Source organism: Hemiscyllium ocellatum, chromosome 23 (genome assembly GCF_020745735.1).
Source record: "Hemiscyllium ocellatum isolate sHemOce1 chromosome 23, sHemOce1.pat.X.cur, whole genome shotgun sequence".
NCBI classification, from domain to species: domain Eukaryota; kingdom Metazoa; phylum Chordata; class Chondrichthyes; order Orectolobiformes; family Hemiscylliidae; genus Hemiscyllium; species Hemiscyllium ocellatum.
In genome coordinates, this window is record NC_083423.1 from 40,377,949 (window position 1) to 40,401,213 (window position 23,265).

At 38.1% G+C, this 23,265-nt stretch overlaps 1 protein-coding gene across 2 annotated transcripts in view; it reads right to left on the bottom strand.

Moving 5' to 3' along the window:
• Positions 1 to 718: 718 nt before the first annotated feature.
• tcp11l2 (t-complex 11, testis-specific-like 2) overlaps positions 719 to 23,265 on the bottom strand; it is a 46,940-nt gene continuing 24,393 nt past the window's right edge. For both annotated transcript variants that reach the window (XM_060842929.1, XM_060842928.1), the window contains exons 5-11: positions 22,877 to 22,997; positions 16,497 to 16,717; positions 16,107 to 16,243; positions 15,022 to 15,212; positions 11,785 to 11,966; positions 6,285 to 6,457; positions 719 to 2,955 (exon numbers count right to left, since the gene is read on the bottom strand). In XM_060842929.1, the coding sequence (XP_060698912.1) occupies positions 2,714 to 2,955; positions 6,285 to 6,457; positions 11,785 to 11,966; positions 15,022 to 15,212; positions 16,107 to 16,243; positions 16,497 to 16,717; positions 22,877 to 22,997 (1,267 nt within the window). In that variant the 3' untranslated portion in view covers positions 719 to 2,713. The remainder of the gene's footprint in view (positions 2,956 to 6,284; positions 6,458 to 11,784; positions 11,967 to 15,021; positions 15,213 to 16,106; positions 16,244 to 16,496; positions 16,718 to 22,876; positions 22,998 to 23,265) is intronic.

Below are 23,265 nucleotides of genomic sequence, written 5' to 3' on the forward strand. Positions count from 1 at the left end.
AAAATGGAGTTTGCCTCATCCGTGAGCCAAACAGTTTGGAAGCAGCTAAATGGTGGGAAATACTGTCCCTGTGGAACAACAATTCCATCCTCAGTTCATTAAGTCTGCAAAAATATTATCTGTATTGTGTGGCCACTTAAGTCTGTCTTGAGCCTACTGACTTTTTCAACGGGGTAGAGGTTAGGTTTATGTTAATGTTTGAAAGAGAAGGGAATATGTTCCCCCCCCCACTTCTACAAAATTCACATCCCACTGACATTTTATTTTAAGATTAAGCAAGAATATTTCCTAGACACAAGATAGTTGAGCAATGAATTTTACCAATTTAGGTAACTTACAGTGGAGTCGGGTCCTTTAGGTCTAATTTTATTAGTAAAAATGATTCTCAGTATGTGTTACAAAATGTTTACAAATATTTTGAATATTTATTGCTCTGGATTATCTGGTAACTAACACATTGTAGTTTGAGATCCCTAGTCTGTGTAAATAGGAAGCCACATTTACTACATTATGACAGCGACTACTTCATACAATATTGCTAAACTATTTTGTAGCCAAAGATCAGAATTGATATTAATGCACATTAAAAATTAAAGATGTGATGCAGAAGTCAAATTCACAAGTTACTACATGTTCTCTGCCATCACTAAATTCAAAACAATGGCTTTCAAGATCGTTAAATATAAAATTTTGCAATAAAATACATTTTAGACCAGACTTCATTTAAGATTTTATTAAATATAAAACTTCATACTTCATATAAATTTTTATACACGTCAACAATGAAAACTTAATGTGAACTTTTAAGTACAGCAAATAGGAGAACAACACTGTCACTTTCCATCCCATTTTGGAAAATTTTTTAAATGATGCTTTCAACCTGACCATTACCAACTTTTTTTCCTCTGCAAGTATCCTTCACATTGATACTGAAGAAGATTTACATTTCTAGGTACCCATCCTACCAGTTTAAATTAATACCTTTGTCTAGGGGTTTGCACCTACCGCAGCCTCAAATGAATGCCAGTACAGTAACTGATAAACCCTGTATGGGGTATTGGCCACTTCTGAAGTGAATATGTGGCTCGATAAAATATAATTTGGGCCATTTCTATTGTTCATTCCACACAACAACATAAACTTGTCACGTTTCTTAAATTCTGTTCAATCCAAGAAATAATGGTATAGGTTTAGGGTAGAAGAAAAAATGTGGTTACAAGGTATCCTCACAATGGATTCCATCTTGACCTGTTCTAATTGAATTAAATTGTTCCAGTTTAAGCAAGCAATTATGCACATTCAGGTTTTCTCTCTGCATGCCATCAAGCTGAGGTTTAAGTTCTAAACAGTAAGGATGAAAATCTATCCTATACTAAATAGGGAGATGCTGAATTGAGTTGCAAATTCTAAAAAGGAAAAATAAAACTGTGAATGATTTTAGTCATGAATCTTCTACCCATTTCTGAAAAAATGTAAAGACCACAATTAAGTGAACTCCGGGTGTTTAGTGAACATATGGAGAGTGGTGTTGGGATGGGGTGATGATTAAGACACATTTTGCATTGGTGGGGGATATTCCACAAGGAGAGTCGCAGATGAACAATAGCCAATGTTACTACTGCTTAGTCCCTCACAAAAAGTACAGTACTTCAGTATATATAATTTGCAAGTTATTGACCACAAACATACTACTGTAAAACAAGAAAAACTGTTTGATTTTAAAAACAGACTAGTCATATCAATTAACAGTAAATTTAGCACCAGTGTGACAGTCAGCAGTCTGCAGCAGAAATGAGATTAACAAATAGAGCTTTGAAACACTGTTCCAACAAGCTTAAGTCTAAATGTTAAGCAAAACAAAAAAAGACATGCATGGATCAACTCTCCTCTAATGAAGAAAATACATAATCTACATCAAAGGTGAGCAGTAATCTACCTGCTGTAAATCACCAATTCTGTTCCAAGTAAGTGGAACATAAACTATATATACACACAAAATAAAATTTATGCAGCAAAACCAGACTAAACATAGATAAAATGCATATAAAAATACAAACAATTAGTTCTACATTTTAAAACAATGTTGAAGCTATCTTCATGTTTCTACTGATTGTAAAATCCATGAATTGCTCCTGAAGCACCATTAAACCCAAATACAGAAAAGTGAACAGCAAAATATTATGTTGAGAGCCAATGAATACATGCAGTTTGTACAGCAAGGTGTTGCTGAAGATATCAAGTTCCTCACCTATTCTGAAATGGAATTCATTGTTTTTTTTCCTGCAGACATTAAACTCAATGGTTTAGCTTCAGTCTTTGCAAACTCTCTCTTACGTTCGCATCCTATATAAAAGTATTCACATTTTTCTTTTCAAATGTTTTGATTCTCATTTCATAGAAAAATACTAAACTATTTTATAATTCCCTTAAATTTATTTCTGAAATTAGGACAATTAAAACTGACGGTCAATTTTTAAAAAAACTGAGCAAGGCCGCAATTATTTAGTAAAAATGCAATATAAATTTAGCTTCAAGTGATATTAAATAACTTCGTATAATTGGGTGGTTTGACATTTTTTATGTGCAATTATTCAAATAGATTTAAGTGATGAGCAAACTATTCTACACAGGCAACGTACAAAGATGCAGTACAAAAACAAAACAAACACTACAAACCAAAACCATTTGTGCTCCTTTTATTAACCTTCTGCACTCAAGGAGCATGTGATGCTGTAGTACCTGCCGATGCTAGATTATTGAACAGAAGCTTTCGCAAAATGCCGGAATAAAATGGCCCATACACTTGTATATTGTAATTAATAATACAGACAAATTGGGATGCAATCTCCTCGAGTTCAACTTGAATAGGTGTAAGACCTCCTGGAACAACTGAAACAGTCTTTCGCTGATTTGGCACACTGAGCAAATTTCTAACGTACTGTTCAATCCGATTATCTGAAAATTAAATAAAACAACTAACATAAATATGATAGAAACACAAAGTTAGACCATATTGAAAGACGTTGTTTGGATCACAATTTACACTCTGAATATAAGCTCAGTTGGCTGGTGTGCAAAGCAGAATGATACTAGCAGCACAGGTTCAATTTCTGCAACTCTGAAGTCACTGTGAAAGACCTGCCTTGTCAACCTCACCCCTTGCCTGAAGTGTAGTGATGCCCAAGTTCTTTGAGACGGTGGCTAATTTTACTTTTGCCACTGACGATGTTGAAATCAAGCCCATTAGCAATGATGCAAAATGTGCAAACTTAGATTGTTTTAGATTAGATATAATTATGCTTGCTTGTGTATTTGCTGAGTAACAATTTCTCCCTCATCTTCTATTCAGTGTACAGTAATATTACATATAAGGCCTGCTTTCTCTTAACTGCTTACTATCTACCTCCAACTCTGTAACAACATGCTATTCCAATAAGACACTTATTAAAATGACATCAACTTAATTTCAAAATTCCGTTGTCATCTTCTGTGTCTTTCTTCTTCTGGCTGAAGATCTCCCTGGGTTGTCATTTCTTTTTTAAACTGAGTATGTTTCATATGAAGAAAGTACCTTTAAGAGAGAGAATGTTTCCTAATTTCCTGGAGAGCATGTTGTTAGCTCTCCCTGCATTTCTGTCGCAATGGCAGTTGCTCTCTGACTAAATTTCTAACGTCTGTATTTTATACCCCTCAACATCAGATCGTCTCATTGAATTTACTGTTTTGCCAACATCAAACCAAACTCTATTAGGTTTTGGTATCCTGGGGCATAATTTAAACTGATTTGACAACAATTTGAATTTAACCAAACAGAAACCAAAACTCAGGTATCCATTTCACAGCCAAATGTTACATATTATCAATTTTCCAGTACACTCTGCGACTGCCATCTAGTCACACACAGAGATGCTTGTACTTTCTCAGTTCAGAACAGCATTCAGACTCTCTTAAAGGTACAGTACACACCTTCAACTTCATAACAATAAAGATTAGTGTAAACTTACACTGGATAGCAAGGTTTTAATTCATGGAGGTATTACAGTTGATTCCTTTTTGCAGTGCAAAAAAGTGTGGGTTTTTCTATTCCTTTTTGGGATGTAGGAGTTGCTGGCTGGCTAGCATTTATGGCCCATCCCTCATTGCCCTTGAGAGGGTGGTGGTGAGCTGCCCTTCTTGAAACACTGCAATCTATGCCATTGGGGAGACAATTCCAGGATTTTGACCCAAGGTCTTTGAAGGAACAGCAATATATTTCCAAGTTTGGATGATGAATGGCTTGGTGGGGAACTTGCAGGTGGTGGTGGTCTCTGCTGCCCTTGCCCTTCTAGATGCAAGAGGTTGAGAGTTTGGAAGGTGCTGTCCAAGGATTTTTGGCAAATTGCTGCGGTGCATTTTGTAGATAGTAGCAGCGCTGTGTACTGAGCATTGATGGGGGACGGAGTGGCTGTTTGTAGATGTGGAGCCAATCAAGCAGGATGCTTTGTCCTGGATGCAGTCAAATTTCAAGTTTTGGTGGAGCTGCACCCATTCAGACAAGTGGGGAGTATTCTATCACACTTCTGATTTGTGCCTTGGGGAGTCAGGAGGTGAGTTACTCACTATGTTATTCCTTGCCTCTGACCCATTCTTGTACACACTGCATTTACATGTCAAATCCAATCGGGTTTCTGGTCAATGGTAACCGCATAAATGTTGATAATAAGAGATTCAATGATGGTAATACCATTGAATGTCAATGGGCAGTGGTGAGATCATCTTTTATTGGAGATGATCATTGCCTGGCATTCATGTGGCATAAATGTTGCTTGCCACTTGTCAGCCAAGCCTGGATATGTCCAGATCTTGTTGCATTTGAAAATGGACCGCTTCAGTGTCTGAGGAGTTGTGTTGAACATTACATAATCATCAGCAAATGCAAAATATACCCATGTTTGAGCATGTGTGTGGAGGTTTAAACACTAAGTATGCATTTTGTTTATATCTACAGGGAATATCACAGATGTGAATCATTTAGAAGCTTTGTAAAATCCTAGCTGAATATCAAACTTTGCATTGTTTCGATTATTTTGAGTATTCAAGTCATTTTAGAGAGATGATAAAGTTGAGAAATTTAGTGGAAATTTCTATCAATCATTTATAGAATGTATTGCCAAATCCTAATTGCCTTGCAGAAGGTGGTGATGAGCTATCTTCATTATCCACTGCAGTCCTGGATTGTAGAGACACCCACACAGTCCTGTTGGGAATCAAGTTCCAAGGTTTTGATCCCACCAGTACTGAAGGAGTGGTGATGTAGTTGGAAGTCAGGATAGTGAGAGATTGTTTATGGCCCATCCCTCGTTGCCCTTGAGAGGGTGGTGGTGAGCTGCCCTTCTTGAAACACTGCAATCTATGCCATTTACAGGTGCCATTGCTGTCAGGTATTCACTGCCCTTGGCTGAAGAGGAGTCATACTGGATTCAAAAATGTTAACTTTGCTTCTCTCTTCACAGATGCTGCCAGACTTGCTGAGTTTCTCTAGCACTTTGTGTTTGCAGCCATACTGACTTGCTATTCACGGCATTTCACTTCTGCCATACCATCCTAGCTTACCATTCCAATTGGGTACAGAGCCTTCCTCTTTACACCTCTTATGACCTCCTTCCCACTGGCATCCAATACTGATCATTTGAAATTTGATTCAGTGAGCTGACATAGAGAGCGTAAGAATGAATTGACCACTCAATTTCCATTCTGTCTCTCCCAACCCAGTGTAAAACAAAATCCTGTGACTGTAATTTGGAGTACACTACTTTAAAAGGGATCGTGAAAGTTTATTTGATAATAGCTTTCAAATGGAATTCAATAAATGCATAACAGGGAAATTTTGCAGGTTTATGGAAAATAGCAGGGACTGGGACTAGTTAGTTAGTTGTTTTAAAGAGCCAACATAGATATGAGCTAAAGGACTGCCTTCTCTGCTGTAATAGTCTATGATATTAAAGAGTGTATTTCTTGATTGCTATTGTGGAGTCACCATAAAGAGAGTGAGCTAGGGTCAAGATCTGAATGGAAATAACAGAGCCAACTGTTCTTATAAAACAATGGGTTAAGTTTATTAAACCATTATGACTTGAAATTGAACTTTCTCATTGCCAAAATGTGTTGTCATTATTCACTTTGATACTTTCAATAAATTCTAGGGCACAGTTAAGCTGGGAATTAAAAATGTTTTTAGAATGTTCATATCATCACCCAGATAACATAAAATGTAACACATTAGCAAAATTAATTTTTGTACTTACTAATCAAGGTACGGACAGGGTTGCTTTCTTCTGCAATGCTGCAGATCTGACCAGTGAGATTTGTTTGATTTTCATTTGTAAGTACGGAGTAACCCCTTTCTGTCAAAGATTGGTTTATTTCAGAACAGATCTTTACACTTATAGTCTTGAGTGTTTCTTCCAGATTGAAATTTCTTCACAGCACGATCAAGAATGAAAAAGAGAGACACAGTGGATCGGGTTAGTATTTTGTACATTGGTTATCAAAATGAATTAATTTATTCTTGAGGTGTTCCATACAGACCAAAATATGATCTTATAGCAAAATAAATTCTCAGAAAATAATTGGAACAGGGCAAACTAATATAATTCATTTTAATGTCATGCATTTGATCCTTTTAGAAAATCCCTGGATTTATATGAAAAAACAAAACAAAATTTCCAAGCAGTTCGAAAAGCCAATCTAAAAGCAGGTTGAAGCATAGCTGAGGGGATAAGGTGATGTGAAAACAGAGTGCTACTAAGCAACCATTGCCATTTAGGTTTAACTACAGCATGACATACATACAAGCAATTCCCAATATAAAATGTGAATACAACATATACACAAGTGAAAAGTCATATTTAGACAGTGTAAGAACTGTAATAATTTTAAAGTTGTAGATAGCTTGCTGTGACCAAATCAACTAATAGAATCTTTTATACACCCTGGAGGCTTCCTGTCTCTATTCCTGATGAAGGGCTTTTGCCCAAAATGTCAATTTTCCTGCTCCTCGGATGCTGCCTGACCTGCTGTGCTTTTCCAGTACCACTCTGATCTAAGCTCTGGTTTCTAGCATCTGCAGTCCTCACTTTTGCCCTCCTTTATACACCCGCCTAGACAAATTCTATGCACACACAACCTTGTGCATGTAGAATTAAAATGCATTCCAGCATTTAAAAATGCTTATAGTTAACTTTATTTTAAGAAAAATAAAGTCCATAGTACATGCAAGGGACCCTTTTAAACCAGATTCTACATGCAGTCATTGTGGTCTCCTCTGGAGACTTAGTCAAAAATGTGCTTGAGATTTCAACTTCACTACTGTGGTATCAACAACCCCTTAATTCATCAAATTGTACTGAAAATAACAGCTTGGGAGCGTCTTATTGCAAAATCAGATTTTGTTTTTAAATAGATTGTTCCCACCCCCCCCACCCCAAATGTCTCAAATGTTGCATTTATAATCTTAAAAATGTGATTTATAATCTGAAATACCATTTAAAAAAGAAAAATCCCCATGTCAGACTGGTTAGCAAGGTTAGAGCTCAGGGAATACAAGGAGAACTCACCATTTGGATACAGAACTGACTCAAAGGTAGAAGACAGAGGGTGGTGGTAAAAGGTTGTTTTTCAGACTGGAGGCCTGTGACCAGTGGAGTGCCACAAGGATCAGTGCTCGGTCGACTACTTTTTTTCGTTTACATAAATGATTTGGATGTGAGCATATGAGGTATAGTTAGTAAGTTTGCAGATGACACCAAAATTGGAGGTGTACTGAACAGCGAAGAGGTTTTCCTCAGATTACAACAGGATCTTGATCAGATGGTCCGATGGGCTGAGAAGTGGCAGATGGAGTTTAATTTAGATAAATGAGAGGTGCTTCATTTTGGGAAAGCGAATCTTAGCAGGACTTATACACTTCATGGTAAGGTCTTAGGGAGTGTTACTGAACAAAGAGACCTTGCAGCATGGGTTCATAGCTCCTTGAAAGTCACAGGTAGATAAGACAGTGAAGGTGGTGTTTGGTATGCTTTCCTTTATTGGTCAGAGTATTGAGTACAGGAACTTGGAGGTCATGTTGCGGATGTACAGGACATTAGTTAGGCCACTGTTGGAATATTGTGTGCAATTCTGGGGTCCTTCCTATCGGAAAGATGTTGTGAAACTTGAAAGGGTTCAGAAAAAATTTACAAGAATGTTGCCAGGGTTGGAGGATTTGAGCGACAGGGAGAGGTTAAACGGGTTGGGGCTGTTTTCCCTGGAGCTTCAAAGGCTGAGGGGTGACCTTATAAAGGGGTGTGAATAGGATAAATAGACAAAGTCTTTTCTCTGGGGTGGCAGAGTCCAGAACTAGAGGGCATAGTTTTAGGGTGAGTGGGGAAAGATATAAAAGAGACCTAAGGGACAACTTTTTCATGCAGAGGGTGGTACGTGCATGGAATGAGCTGCCATAGGAAGTGGTGGAGGCTAGTTCAATTGCAACATTTAAAAGGCATCTGGATGGGTATGTGAATAGGAAGGATTTGGAGGGATATGGGCCAGATGATGGCAGGTGGGACTAGATTGGGTTGGGATATCTGGACAGGCTGGGCCGAAGGGTCTGAAGTGGCGTATAGGGATACAAAGCTTAGAAGACATTAGGATAGATACATGAATAGGAAAAGTTTGGAAGGATATGGGCCAGGAGCAGGCAGGTGAGACTAGTTTAGTTTGGGATTATGTTCGGCATGGACTGGTCGGACCAAAGGGTCTGTTTCCATGCTTTATGACTCTATGATCCAGCTATCAGAGTGCACAGAATGTCTGAGACTCTTGTTTATATCTGTCAGGCAGGACTCCCTGATTGAGTATGTTAATCCAGTCCAATCAGGAACTCATTCTATGAGATCCAACTGACTGACCTTGTCACAATTAAATTTCCTTATACTGTTGTGATTCATTTTGTTGGAATATAAATGTTGAGATTCAGTCACTAAAGAGAATTTAACCCACAAACCCCAATACCAACTGCCACATTCAAAGGCAGTTTATGGGAACCAAGGCATTCACTAGCCACTGTAATGCACCTCCCTGCATCAAACTCAAGTAGAATCAATTGAGACATGAAAGCAGATTTTTATCACATCTCTAATTTTCCAACTTGAATGTTTAATTTGCAGGGAAAAATGATTACAGGGTTAAAAGGTATAGATCAGTGTGTGTGGAACCATTTGGACAGCTCTACCAACTAAACATCATAGGCGTGATAAGCTGAATGGCCTTTCACTATGAAGATAACATTGCAATGTTCAAATCGTGGGATTTATTCTTTTCTAGCTGATCAAATTTTCATTATTTGCATTCAGATGTTGAAAATAAAAATGGTTGGAAACTTAACTAACATTACTGAAAAGAAAATCTTGGTAAAAAGAATAAAAACATGCAGCTTCACTTGTATAAATAGAAATATGTATTAAGAGCATTGGGAGGCCATTCAGTCCCTCGAGCCTGTTGTCATTCAAAAAGATGTTAGTTTCTTTTCCATCTACCCCAAAAAACCGTGGACTCCCATGCCTAACAAGCATATATCTACAACTACCTTAAAAAATATTTGATAACCCTGCCTCCGTTATCTTCTAAGACCTAGGTCCAAAGTTGCACAACCCTCAGGAAAAACATCTAATCAAGTATTCCCTGAAAAAGGTGGCCCCTTGTTCTGGACTCACCCACAAGAAGAAACATCCTATCCACATCCGCCTGGTCAATGCTGTGCAAGATCCTATTTAGTTCAACTAAATCTCCCTTCAATCTAGTGGAAATGAGCTTAGGCTGTTCAAGCTTTCCTTATATGACAACCTGTTCTTTCCAGGTATCAATCTAGTGACTCACCTGAGAAACATACACCTTTTCTAAGTAGAGGAGAGCAAAACTGCAACAGTGAGAGACATAGTCTCATTAATTACAAAACTAAAAAGTGTAACACCTTACTTTTTCATTCAGTTCCTCTCATAGTAAAGGATAGCATTCCATTAGCCTTCTTCATTACTTGCTGTACCTACATATTAACTTTTTTGTGACTCGTGCAATAGAAAAGCTAGATCCCTCTGCACCTCAGAGTTCAACAATTGTTCGGTGTGGAGGCAAGACTCTGCGATTTCAGTCTTCCTGTCAAAGTGAACACCTTTCCCGCTTTATCCTCCATCTGCCAGACCTATGCCCATTTAACTTACCAAATCTGACTGAAACCTCCTGATGTCTTCGCAGTTTATATTCCTATCTATCTTTTGTGTCATCACAAATTTAGCTATTATGCCTTTGTTGCCCTCTTCATCTAAGTCAGTGGTATAAATTGTAAAAAGCCAGAGTACCACTCTTAGCAAGACTCCACTTGTCACATCTTGCCAATCAGCATCAAGTGCAGCTAGTACAGAATGAAGGCTTAGGGGTTTGTCAAGTATGAGAATTTTAATGGTTAGTCTCTTTTTTTAATAAAAGGGTAAACTCGAAAAATACTGAAAGCAACTAATGCAATATTTAAGTAAGATTTTCTGTTTACGTTAAAACGTAGTTACTTTCAGGCTTCAAACGAGGAAGCTCTTTAAACGGACAGTAGCTGAGGTATAGCTAGCTAATTAAAGAGCTACATAAAACTAGCTCTTAAAAATAGAGCAAAGCCAACTCATCTAAGTCAAAAGTGGTATAAATACACAGCCTTTACTGGTGGAGCCAGTACTGGGCATAGCTGGCAAAGTGGAAGACTTGGGTATTTGATCGTGTGGGAGTTCAGTGAAGTGGGGGAAGGACACTTTTTCATTTCTCCCCTATTTGGAATGCACCACTTCAGTTGCAGGGTGGCAGCACTGTTCCATTTGGAAATCAAGAGTGGAAAACAAGAATGACATCATAGACTTCATGTAAGCTGATCAACTGGTAAGTGCTTACATTAATTTTCAGTTGTAAGTTGAATCAGCATTTGATATAAATATAATAAATAAAAAATAATAAAGAACAAATAACTTTGTGACTAAATTAAAACTACATGTAACTAACACACAATGGGGAATTATGGACTACTTTCTAGCTGTGTACGCTGGAACTTCTGGACCCAAAAATAATCCAAGGGAAACACAGCTGTAGTAAATGTTGAAAAGTACGAGATCCCTAACTCAGCATCATTATTTTGAAAGGCAGAATTGAGGACATTGTGATACATCAATGGAGAGCACAGCGATAGCTGGACAATTTGTTCCAGCAGGTGGGTACACACCTTATGAAATCTGTCTGCCCTATCCTATGTAGTAAAGATGTAACCATAGTTGAGTCAAGCAAGGGGTCAGAGAATACTGTAGTTTGAAACTTGAGCTGTTATACTTACCTACCAAGTTTGAGATGCTCACCCGTGTGGGTGAATGCGAATGTCTTTTGGGGGAGAAATTGACTGAGCAGGCATCTTTCAAGTTGAAAGGAGGTAATAAAGGAATGCCCTGTGCAAGAATTATGTTTTCCTCACAAGCACTGAACACTGTGTAAATTTCCAATACAAGACATTTGAAATCTGGACTTTAAAACAAATAAAAAGGATACGAAAAAACTGAATACAGTAATGTTTCACTCCAAGAATTTTACTTCAAAAAGTACAAAAACAAGAGCTCATCCTTGGCTTTGACCTGACATGAGTCAATGCAGTATCATGGAATACAACCTTAATTCTAGGAGCTGAGTGAAAGAAATTGATTTTTTCCAAATGATAAAAGAGATGGATAGAAAAATCAAACTCACTTGTCATGCATGCCCTCAAGCAGAACTACAATAACTCGCTTTAATTTTTCAGCAAAGTCAGGTAGTCCTGAAATGGTTGCCCCCACCATGTTGTAGATGATCAACATTATATAGGCCACAAGCCTTTGCAGGTTCAGTCTTTGCTGCAGTTCTTGGAGTCGTGATCGATCAGTCATCAGAGTCTAAGATCAAATTTAAGATAGTTCATAGTTCATGGCATTCAAAATATCTTGTCACTAGTAGTTTCTGTGATCATTTGGTACTACAGAAAATATATTCTTCCATCTCATTACATGGTGAAATATTTGCAAATTTATTTTCTCCTTCCCACTTCATGATTTTTCCAGACCATTCACCAAATGTAGCTAACATACTATCTCCTGAATTTCTATCAATGCCTTTTGGATCAGCATACGTTCCTTCCTTCCATAAATTCCGCTGCATTGTAATTTGAAATAATTATACAAATAGGTTTGTTGTCTAACACCATGCCATTATGAGGGGGGATTGGGATCAATATTTGTAACTCCCAGACAGTCAGCACCTGAACTCGCTTTCCATCCAAATTAGTTTCTTATATAGGCAACATGATAGTGATTTGAAGAAAAGTGCCTAACACTTCAAATTGTTAAGACTATGTTGCAGAAGTCATATTTTCAAAAATCCAACAGCCAGCAATTAACTGATCAGACTATATTACAACCTTTATTGAAGATATGAAAAGGAATTAAACAAATCAAGCAGCATTAACACCATAGCATGCGTTTAAACTATTAACTCAGTTTTACTTTTCAATTCCCTACAACCCCAGTCAAGGTGTTCTTTTATGTTACAAAACTCCTTGAAGCTTCATTCACATTTTCCGATTGAGCAGAGAAAGGTATGACACAGTCCTCTGGAAGTTACTTTCATTTTCCAGTTATTGTTTGACATCAAGTAATGGAAGGATCCCCATGCAATTGGTAAGGGAAGACGTTCTGGCTCGATAATAATACGATGGCAAACCCATATCGCTGATTGTCTTTGTACTGCAACCGATGATCTTGTAAGATGAACCCATATTAGTTTTTAAATGCAATTAACTCCAAGCTTCTTTGTATTGTACACATGTCTAGGTTTCTCAATAATTTGAGAAATAGATGAATCCCATTTGCCTACAATTAAATTTCTTAAAATTAATTATATCCTGACAAGAATTATGAATCAGATATTTACAATCAAAATCTCCAAATGAGATTGGTACTACCAGGCACCTAGAAGCAAGTACAAAATGTAATATTTCTCCACAAGAGTGAAAAAGAAAATATTTACTTTTAAATATTCTATACACATGATTTGGTCTTGTTAATTCTTTGAAAATAGTAAAATAATAAAAGCCACCCAGATAATTGGACTTTTTAAAAAACAAAATGCAGCTGTAGAGCTGTTGGTTTATATTGAATTGCTCTGGGTTTAATCTACCCATGCCAAATCCATTATTCCATGATTCAACCTTCATTTTGTTAGGGCCAGAGTACTGGCCCAATTCGATGAGTGATAGTTGGTTCCTCCATGTCACCCTTTCCCATCATATTGCTACCTATTTCAGCTTTTTGTTCAGCTACTACAAGTGTCCTAGCCATCTCTTCTCATGAGGTATTCTCAGTTTCCAAACTCATCTTGCTGCTTTTTATCCCCCCAAATTGTTACGGTTAAACTTTTCTTAACACATGTATGCTGATCTGCAGCAGTTCAAGCAACAACTCACCACCACCTTCTGAAAAGGCAATTAGGATTAAGCAATAAATACTGGTCCATCCAATGAAGCCCACATATCCTAAATGATAAAATTTGAAATACAATTCAGTGGCAGACTGGAAACTAAGGTGAACCTGCTCCAAAAGGTGACTGGTTTATTATAATGAATGACAAAGGATCATAGAGAACTGGTTGTGTTTTAATAGAAAGACTGACTGGTAATGGGTGTTCATGGTGGTGATGGTGGTGGGATTGGACGGGGTGGCGGGGGAGAAGAAAGCAAGAAATGCTGAGTGATGCCTAATAACCATCTTTGTACCACCAAATAAATTTAATTGCTCTTTCATGATAGTTAAGTATTTATATTTTAATGACAGTCATGTAAACAAAATCACAAAATGGCAGACTCAAAAAGGAGCAAAGAAGTGTAAGGAATGCTTTGCTATTTTATGTACTCTATATAAAGGACAAACCACCATCACTTGATCACATTTTATTGGAGAAAAAAAATGCAAAATCAAAAAAAAAATCCATCTGCATCTAGTAGATCAAAAGTTGAGCCCATCATTAGTGGTGTCAGCATAACCATTATAATGCAGGTGTTTGAAGATATTTAAATTACACTGGCACAACAGAAACAGCCAAATATGAATTCCCTTCTAAAGATATGAGAAGAATATTCAGCAAGTTTACAAGGCTAGAAATTTGACTTGGACCATGGCACAAAATGGAATATTAGGGCCTGATGCAATTTTTCCCATTTTAGAGACAAATTTCTAATTGATAAAATTATTTGTGTAGAGGAAAGTACTCCTACTTAATTTAATTACAATCTTTGCAAATGAATGGTTGAAAGTCTAAAATTTCCATTGTAGTCTGGCCTGGGATGAAGTATTCCTCTCTGGAGATTGCCAATTTGCTCGATCTGATAAACAAATAGTTTTTAGTTAGGATGCGTTCTATCAAGTCAAGACTTGACAACCTCATCCCATATTCCAATGGAGGGAAGATGATTATAGAAGTTGTGCTGTGACAAAGACACAGGAGAAAGTTTCTGCGGCACTACATGTCAGAGAGGGTATTTTCTCATGACAGCTGACTCCTTGCACATTATTCTTGGTTCCAAAACAATATTGTTTAATGGCAGACTCTCTGATCCCATGCTATTAAAAATGCTATTGCAATTCTCCCGCAAGAGAGAGTTCCAATTTTTCTGTCTTCAGGATATCTTTAAAGGCAGCACAGTCTTTTCTTAATAAAATCGTGAACATTCAACTTGTCAAAAGATTTCCCCATAATGATCTGGCCTGAAGAAACTTAAATTTTCATCCTCAAATCCTCTTTAAATTGTTGGACCTAAAAAGGACCATCTCAGTTCGAAAGATCCTGAAGAGGTCAAAATTTCAAACAGGTTGCTCAAACTCTGTTTCTACAACTTTGGAAAATGTTCCAAATTCACAGGAGTTTCAGAAACTCTTATACAGAAATCGTAGTATTTACCTCAGGTAAGGGCTTATTGTCGTAGTCCCATTGCAACAACTTCAAATAACCATTGTTTAGCACAGATGATGGACTGAGGGGAAGACTGGAACTCCCATCAGTATCAGAAGGTGAGGTGTCTGAGGTGGTCATAGATGCCGATACTTCAGTAACAGACTCCTTCAACCACTGAGTTGTATAATCAAGAGCATCTATAAACAGAAATATAAATGTTTGTGGGGAAATTAAATATTGCTCAAGTATGTTAATATCCTATAGAACTAAAATGATCTTTAAAGAAAAAAATCACCACCAGCTTTATAGATAAGAGTGCCATTTAGTTCAGAAGGGGGTAATGAAAACAATCATCCTCAGTGGATTTCTGCCAATTTCTGCATTTCCCACACAGTCCATAAACAGAAATCAGAATGTGTAGAAGCCAGCATATATAATAGGAATTAATATTCTGAGGAAGGGTCACTTGACCACAGACATTAACTCCGATTTCTCGCCACAGATGCTGTTAGCTTTGCTGAATTTTTCCAGCAATTTCTGCTTTTGTTCAATTTACAGCATCTGCTGCTTTTTTGGTTTTTACTTTGGAATTAATATCAGGCGGTTTAAAAGTTATCACAGCACAAAGTCTATCCCATTTAATCTCAAGGGAAAGTTCTGTATACATATTCCTGTAGTCCTCAAAACATTTTCTGAATATTTATTCTTCCCACATCTGCATTATTTATTTAGGTCTATCATCCTGTAGCCACTTAGCAACACTAGACTTATTAAATTCTGTGGAATATCTTCCCTTTGTACTTATACCAATCAATGTCCCACTTGTGTTTTAATGTCCTTCTATGTTACCGTAAAAATTATTTGCGTTCAAAGTTAGATGTCATTCCTTATCTGGAGGATGTCAAATGCTTTGTCCTTAAGATGAATCCGGCCACTTCCCAAATTTATACATATAAAATGTTTACTCAAATATCTCAAACAAAAATTCATTCTACACAATATTAGCAAGAACCAGAGAGGAGTGAGCCTTCTAATTTGGTTAAGTATTGTACATTTATCACAAATCACTATTAAATCTACTAAAAACTTACAGGGCTGTTTATTGAGATAATCCTGGAACTTGCTTCGCTCGTAATCAACTGAACATTGTTGGATGTGTGGTCGGATATTTTGAATGGTGAAGTTGACCATATCCATTGCCATCAAATCAAGAACATGAAATATCTCTCTGGTAAAGAAATACAAAGCTCAGTCACAAAATTAAGAAGAAATGTTTTATTGGAAATGTATGTAAGAAAAAAAAAGTAACACTTTGGTCAGAAAGTATATTGGTCCTCTTTCTAAAAATCAATACATGCTTATTGTGAAGTGGAAACTTTTCAATTTCCAGAAGAAACTTAAAACGCCTCAAAAAAGAAGCAGCATGTAACTCTATTTTCCCTATCTTCCCCATTTCACCACCATGCAGACAAATAATTTACCTGAACAATGGAACTATCCCAGTAATTGATTTCAATTTTTTAACATCATCATCCCGAACTGGAGCACAGAACTTTCCCATTAATGTAACAATATATGCAGCCAGTTTATGGATATCAATAGCATTGTGCTCAGCCTGCTGTTTGATTAGATCCAAATCTAGAACCTCAGAGATCTGGTTACGAAGTCTGTTTTGGCCAGGTAGCAGAAATGAGAGTAGAATCTAAACAATAAAACAGGAGTTACATAAATTAGAAGGCTTGCTTTTACAATACTAGATGTCACACCAGCAATGAATAATTTCATTTTTTACTTTCAGTTAGGTGGCTTCAACACTTGCCCCACAACTGAACATACATTTGGTAATTTTTTTTCTATATTTCTATGCCTGAGCCATCTTCTTGGCTAATTTCAGGGATGGTGTGCCATTGCCTTCATTTTGGTGCAGGTTTGGAATAGGAACACAGCTGGAGTAAGAAATGGAACAAATAACTGGAGAAGTTTAAACATCCTAAGGTTATGCGAATTATGATGGATAAGGGAAGGTGACATCATTGGAGATAAAGGAATAAAAAATTATATGCTCAGAAGGAAATAGGTATCTCTTTGACATTCCCATCATTGCAGTTTATATTCTTACAAATTAACTCCAAATGAGAGACTGAAGAAAGATATTATAGAATTGAAAACCAAAATCAAACAGGAAAGTGGAAACAGCTATATATTGTTATGGGAAATTGGACTAGCATTGTTGGAGAAGGAAGAAATGCCAAAGATGTAGGACCAAAAGTGACAAGGCAATGGGAGCGGATGAGATGCATGCAAGGATTCTGAAGAGACAGCAGAAATTGCAGAGGCACTGGCCATTATCTTTCAGTCTTCCGTGGATCCAAACGGCATGCCAGAAGATTGAAGAATTGCAAACATTATGGCCTCATTCAAGAAACTAATTACATATCGGTCAGTTCAACATCATGGTGGGTAAGCTTCCTGAAACAATTAATTGGCATAGAATTAGTCATTAAATGGGAAAAGGTGGACCGATTTGTAAGAGTCAACATGGATTTCTGTAGGGAAAATCATGTTTAAACTTAGAACCTTTTTGAAGAAGTAACAGAAAGGAGAGGGTTACACAGTTGACCTGGTACACCTGGATTCCCAGGAGGTGTTTGGTACACTGCCATGCAACAGACTTGAGGAAAGTTATAGTTCAAGACATCGGAAAAAAAAGACAGGAGCAACATGGATACAAAATTGGCTGAGCAATAGGAAACAGTGTAATGGTCAATGGATATTTATAGGACTGGAGCTGGTTTGTAGTGGAGTTCCCCAGGGGTCAGTACTGGGATCCTTGATATATTCATGATCTGGATCTTAGTGTGTAGGGGAGACTTTCAAAGTTTGCAGATCACACAAAACTTGAAAGAATTGATTACTAACAGCACAACAGTGTGGAACTCCAAAAGGATTTGACAAGTTGGTGAAATGGGGTGATAGATAACATGACGTTTAATGCAGAGAAGTGTAAGTTGACACATTTTGGTAAGAAGACCACTGAAAGACATAAAACAGGGAGTACAATTCTAAATGGGGTGCAAGGACAGAGACACCTGGGTCTGTGTGGACAGATTATTGAAGGTGGCAGATCAGGTGGAAAAGACAGCAGTTAAAGCTATAAAATATCCTCTTTATTAATTGGGCATAGAGACCAAGAGCAAGGAAGTGCTGTTGTACAAGATACTGCAAGCACAGAAGGAGGATTATTCAAACTACATAGAACATTACAGCACAGTCCAGACCCTTCAGCCCTCAATGTTGCGCTGAACTGTGAAACCAATCTGAAGCCCATCTAACCTATACTATTCTATTCTCATCCATATGTCTATCCAATGACCATTTAAATGCTCATAAAGTTGGTGAGTCTACTATTGTTGTAGGCAGTGCGTTCCACATACCTACTACTGAGTAAGGAAATTACCTCTGACATCTGTCCTATATGTATCACCCTCAATTTGAAGCTATGCCCCCTCATGCTATTCATCACCATCTGAGGAAAAAGGCTCTCATTGTCACCCAGTCTAGCCCTCTGATTATCTTAAATGTCTCAATTAAGTCACCTCTCAATCTTTTTCTCTCTAATGAAAACAGCCTCAAGTCCCTCAACCTTTCCTCATAAGATCTTCCCTCCATATCAGGCAACATTCTAGTAAATCTCCTTTGAACCATTTCCAAAGCTTCCACATCCTTCCTGTAATGCGGTGCCAGAACTGCAGGCAATACTCCAAGTGCAGCCGCACCAAGAGTTTTGTACATACAGCTGTAGCATGACCTCATGGTTCTGAGACTTGATTCTTCTACTAACGAAAGCTAACACACCGTATGCCTTCTTTACAGCCCGGTCAACCTCCCAGGCAACTTTAAGTGATCTATGTACATGGACACAGAGATCTCTCTGCTCATCTACACTAAGAATCTTACCATTCGCCCAGTACTCCTTCCAAAGTGAATCACCTCACACTTTTCTGCATTAATCTCCATTTGCCATCTCTCAGCCCAGTTCTGCAGCTTATCTATGTCCCTCTGTAACTTACAACATCTTTCAGCACTATCCACAACTGTACCGACCTTCCCGTCATCCGCAAATTTACTAACGCACCCTCTACGCCCTCATCCAGGTCATTTATAAAAATGACAATAGCAGTGGAGCCAAAACAGATCCTTGCGGTACACCACTTGTAACTGAACTCCAGGATGAACATTTCCCATCAACTACCACCCTCTCTTTTTCCAGTTAGCTAATTTTTGATCCAAACAGCTAAATCTCCCTCAATCCCATGCTTCCGAATTTCGTGCAATAGCCTACCATGGGGAACCTTATCAAACGTCTTACTGAAATCCATAAACACCATATCAACTACTTTAGCCCCATCCACCCATTTGGTCACCTTCTCAAAGAACTGAATAAGTTTGTGAGGCATGACCTACCCTTCACAAAACCATGTTGACTATCCCTAATCAATTTATTCCTATCGAGGGGATTATAAATCCTCTCTCTTATAACGTTTTCCAACACTTTACCCACAACTGAAGTAAGGGTCACTGGTCTATAATTGCCAGGGATGTCTCTACTCCTTTCTTGAACAAGGGAACAACATTTGTTATCCTCCAGTCTTCTGGTACTATTCCTGTAGACAATGACGACACAAAGCTTAAAACTAGTGGAAAGACTAATAACAGTAGGCATGAATTTGGAAGGAAGGTGATAATAGACAAAACCAAAAAGGGATAGATACCTCAAAAATCACCAAGATATACAATCAAAGAATCACTACAGTGTGGAAGGAGGCCATTCAGCCCACTGAATCCACACTGACTTTCCAAAGAGCATCCCATCCAAACTCACTGCCCTACTCCATCCTTGTCATGTTGCATTTCCCATGGCTAATCCACCTAGCCTACACATCCCTAGACACTATGGCAATTTAGCATTGCCAATCCACCTAACATCTTTGGACTGCGGAAGGAAACCAGAACACCCTGGGGAAACCCACGCAGACATGGGTAGAAAGTCTGTGTGGCACTTGCACAGTTGAACCAGGTTCCTGGCACTGTGAGGCAGCAGTGCTAATCATTGAGCCACTATGCCACTCTATATATTCCTACATCCACAAAACAAAATATATGCAAAAAGCGTGACTAAATCATCTGGTTTCCGGATCATTTCAGACCAGATGCGTGACAAAAAATGCATGTTGGAATCCTGCAGAGTTCCTGATATGTGAACCTACACAGAAATTGCCCAGAAGGCCCAAATTCCCTGATGAGAAATTCCAATGTTTCCCACAACCCTTTGAATGTCTCTAACTAGGAATTAAAGTCGAAGACTTCAGCCAGACAATTGACATCTCTAACACCCAACCACTCAACTCCTCTCTCCCCGGTTGGCCTGAGCAGACTATCTTCCTGACCCAAGCTAACTACTTCACCTTACTCTTCCTAACACTCAAGGTCTGGGGACAAAACGTCTGCAACACAAATTCCCAGCTCGGCAAACAGAACCATAACAACGAGCACTCGAGCTACAAATCTTCTCCCAAACTTTGAACTCAAGGACTAGCTCTGGCCCTTTAAATCTTTCCATACATCTACTGGGTGCCATAAACAGAGGGTGTGCCCTGTCTCCTTCCAATTCTATTCCATTCCAAAGGGAATTCTTAATGGACACCATGACCCATGATCAGAAGATCCTGGGTGAAAAAACAAACTTACAGTAGCAATCTGTCTTCATTGTTGCTGTTCTGGACATTTGGGCCCAAGTGTTTAAAAATCAATATGGAAGATACGACAAATAAATAAGAACAATTGCAAATTGGAACTGCCACATTTGTTAAGATGTAACTGTCAATGACTGTAAGTATGGAAGCAAGAACTTAGGGAAATAGTGACATCTTGAAAAGTGTCCACATTACAAAGGTGGTGGTGCTGGCTGTGTTAAAATGCATACAAGATAGATAAATCACTGGGACCTGATCAGGCGTATCCCAGAACTTTGTGGGAAGCTAGGGAAGTGTTTGTTGGGCCCCTTGCTGAGATGTTTACATCATCAATAGTCACATGTGAGATGCCAGTAGACTGGAGATTGGCTAATCGATGCCATTATTTAAGAAAGGTGGTAAGGAAAAGCCAGGGAACTGTAGACTGGTGAGCCGGATATCAATGGTGGGTATGTTTTTGGAAAGGAATTACATATATTTGGAAAGGCAAGGAGTAAGTACACATAGCCAAGATGGCTTTGTACGAGGGAAATCATGTCTCACTAACTTGATTTTCTGTTGAAAAAGTTATAAAAAAGATTGATGCGAGCTGTACACATTGCTTATATGGAGTTCAACATGGTTTTTGACAAAATTCCACATGGTGGACTGGTTAGCAAGGATGGCTCAGATGAATTCAGGGAAAGGTAGCCAATTTGATATAAAATTAGCTTGCAGATAGAAGAGAGGGTGGTGGCGGAGGGTTACCTTTCAGACTGGAGGCCTGTGACCCACGATATGCTGCAAAGATCAGTGCTGGGTCCACTGCTTTTTGTTGTTTATACAAGTGATTTGGATGTGAATATAAGAGGAATGGTTATAAGTTTGTAGTTGACATCAAAATTGGTGGTGTAGTGGACAGTAAAGAAGGTTATCTCAGAGTACAATGGGACCTTGAGTTGATGGGTAAATGGTCCAAGGAGTGGCAGATCAAGTTTAATTTAGATAAATGTAAGATGTTGCACTTTGGAAAAGCAAATGAGGACCAGACCTATACACCTAATGGTAAGGTCCTAGGTATGTTGCCAAACAATGAGACCTTGGGGTGCAGGTTCATAGTTCCTTGAAGGTGGAATCACAGGTGGACCAGCTAGTGAAGGCTATGGTATTTGGTATGCTTGCCTTTATTGGTCAGTGCATGGCATATAGGAGTTTGAGATGTCACAGTACGGCTGTATAAAGATATTGTTAAGCCACATCTCAAGTAGTGTATAAAATTCTGGTCACCATGCTATAGGAAGGAAGTTATTAAACTGGAAAGGGTGCAAACAAGATTTACAAGAATGTTATTGAGACTGGAACATTAGTTATGAGAGGAAGTGAGATAAACTGGGACATTTCCCCCCCGGAGGGAAGGAGGCTGAAGGTTTATAAAATCATGAGGGGCATAGAGAAGGTGAATAGGCAGGATCTTTTCCCCAAGGTCAGGGTATCCAAAACTAGTTTGAGTTAGAAAATCTGATCAGTATGACGAGTCGGGCCAAAGGGTTTGTTTCCACGTTGTATGATTCTAGACAAAATAAGCATGAGTATATGAAGTCAGGCTTAAGGTTTTATAGTTTTCGCTTTCAACTGTTGAAGTTGGAGTTTTGGAGTTGAAGCTGCTATACACAGCTTTCTCTTTGCTGCTGCAAAGAGTTCTCTGTCTCTCTGCTACAAGATTCATTCTGTTGGTGTTCCGTCTCCTGGACTGCAGGAGATAGCAAGTCAGCAAATCTGTTTTGCTTGATTTGCCATTGCCAAAGGAGTGTTTACAGGATGCTGTTATATTGGAACAGTTGGTGAGTAATAGTTAAATAATATTAATTTGTTAATTATTTTGATAGAGTTAAAGTTATGCCAATTCTTTTGCTTTTGTTTGTATTTTAAACTGTGGGCTTGGAATAATGCGTGTTTTGTTTAAAGTCTACCAATTTGGCCAATGAATCACATCTGGAACATAACATTTTCTACTTGCCTTGAAGTAAAATGAAAGTTAGGGTCTGGGTTATCATCTTGAGATGTTTAGAGGTCTGTTTTTTTTTTCAGACTGCTATGGACAAGAACAATTGAAGTATTCATTCCTTTACCTCTTTAATTTCTCCCAAAAGCACAAGGGCGTGATGGTATTCAGGTGGATCCTGGTTCAACTGAGCTTCCAGATGGTCCCAGAATGCCTTGTGAACTATTTCTTTCACTTTTCTTTGTAAACTGTATTTAAAAAGAAAGTTGGTGGTCTAAGGTGTGATGGTTAAATCAAATTTGCATTAATTATTCAGTAGTTTGGCAGCTATGGTCATACAAGAATATTGGGAAACTTAAATTCTCACCTTAGAAATTAAACAAAATAAAGAGAGACATATCAGTTTAGAAATTGGATTGTATTCAAATTGGAATGTAAGCCAGGTGCCACGGATGCTGCAAGGAATAAAATGAGGCTGACATCAGAATCATAGCAAAAAAAACCACTCCCCAGACA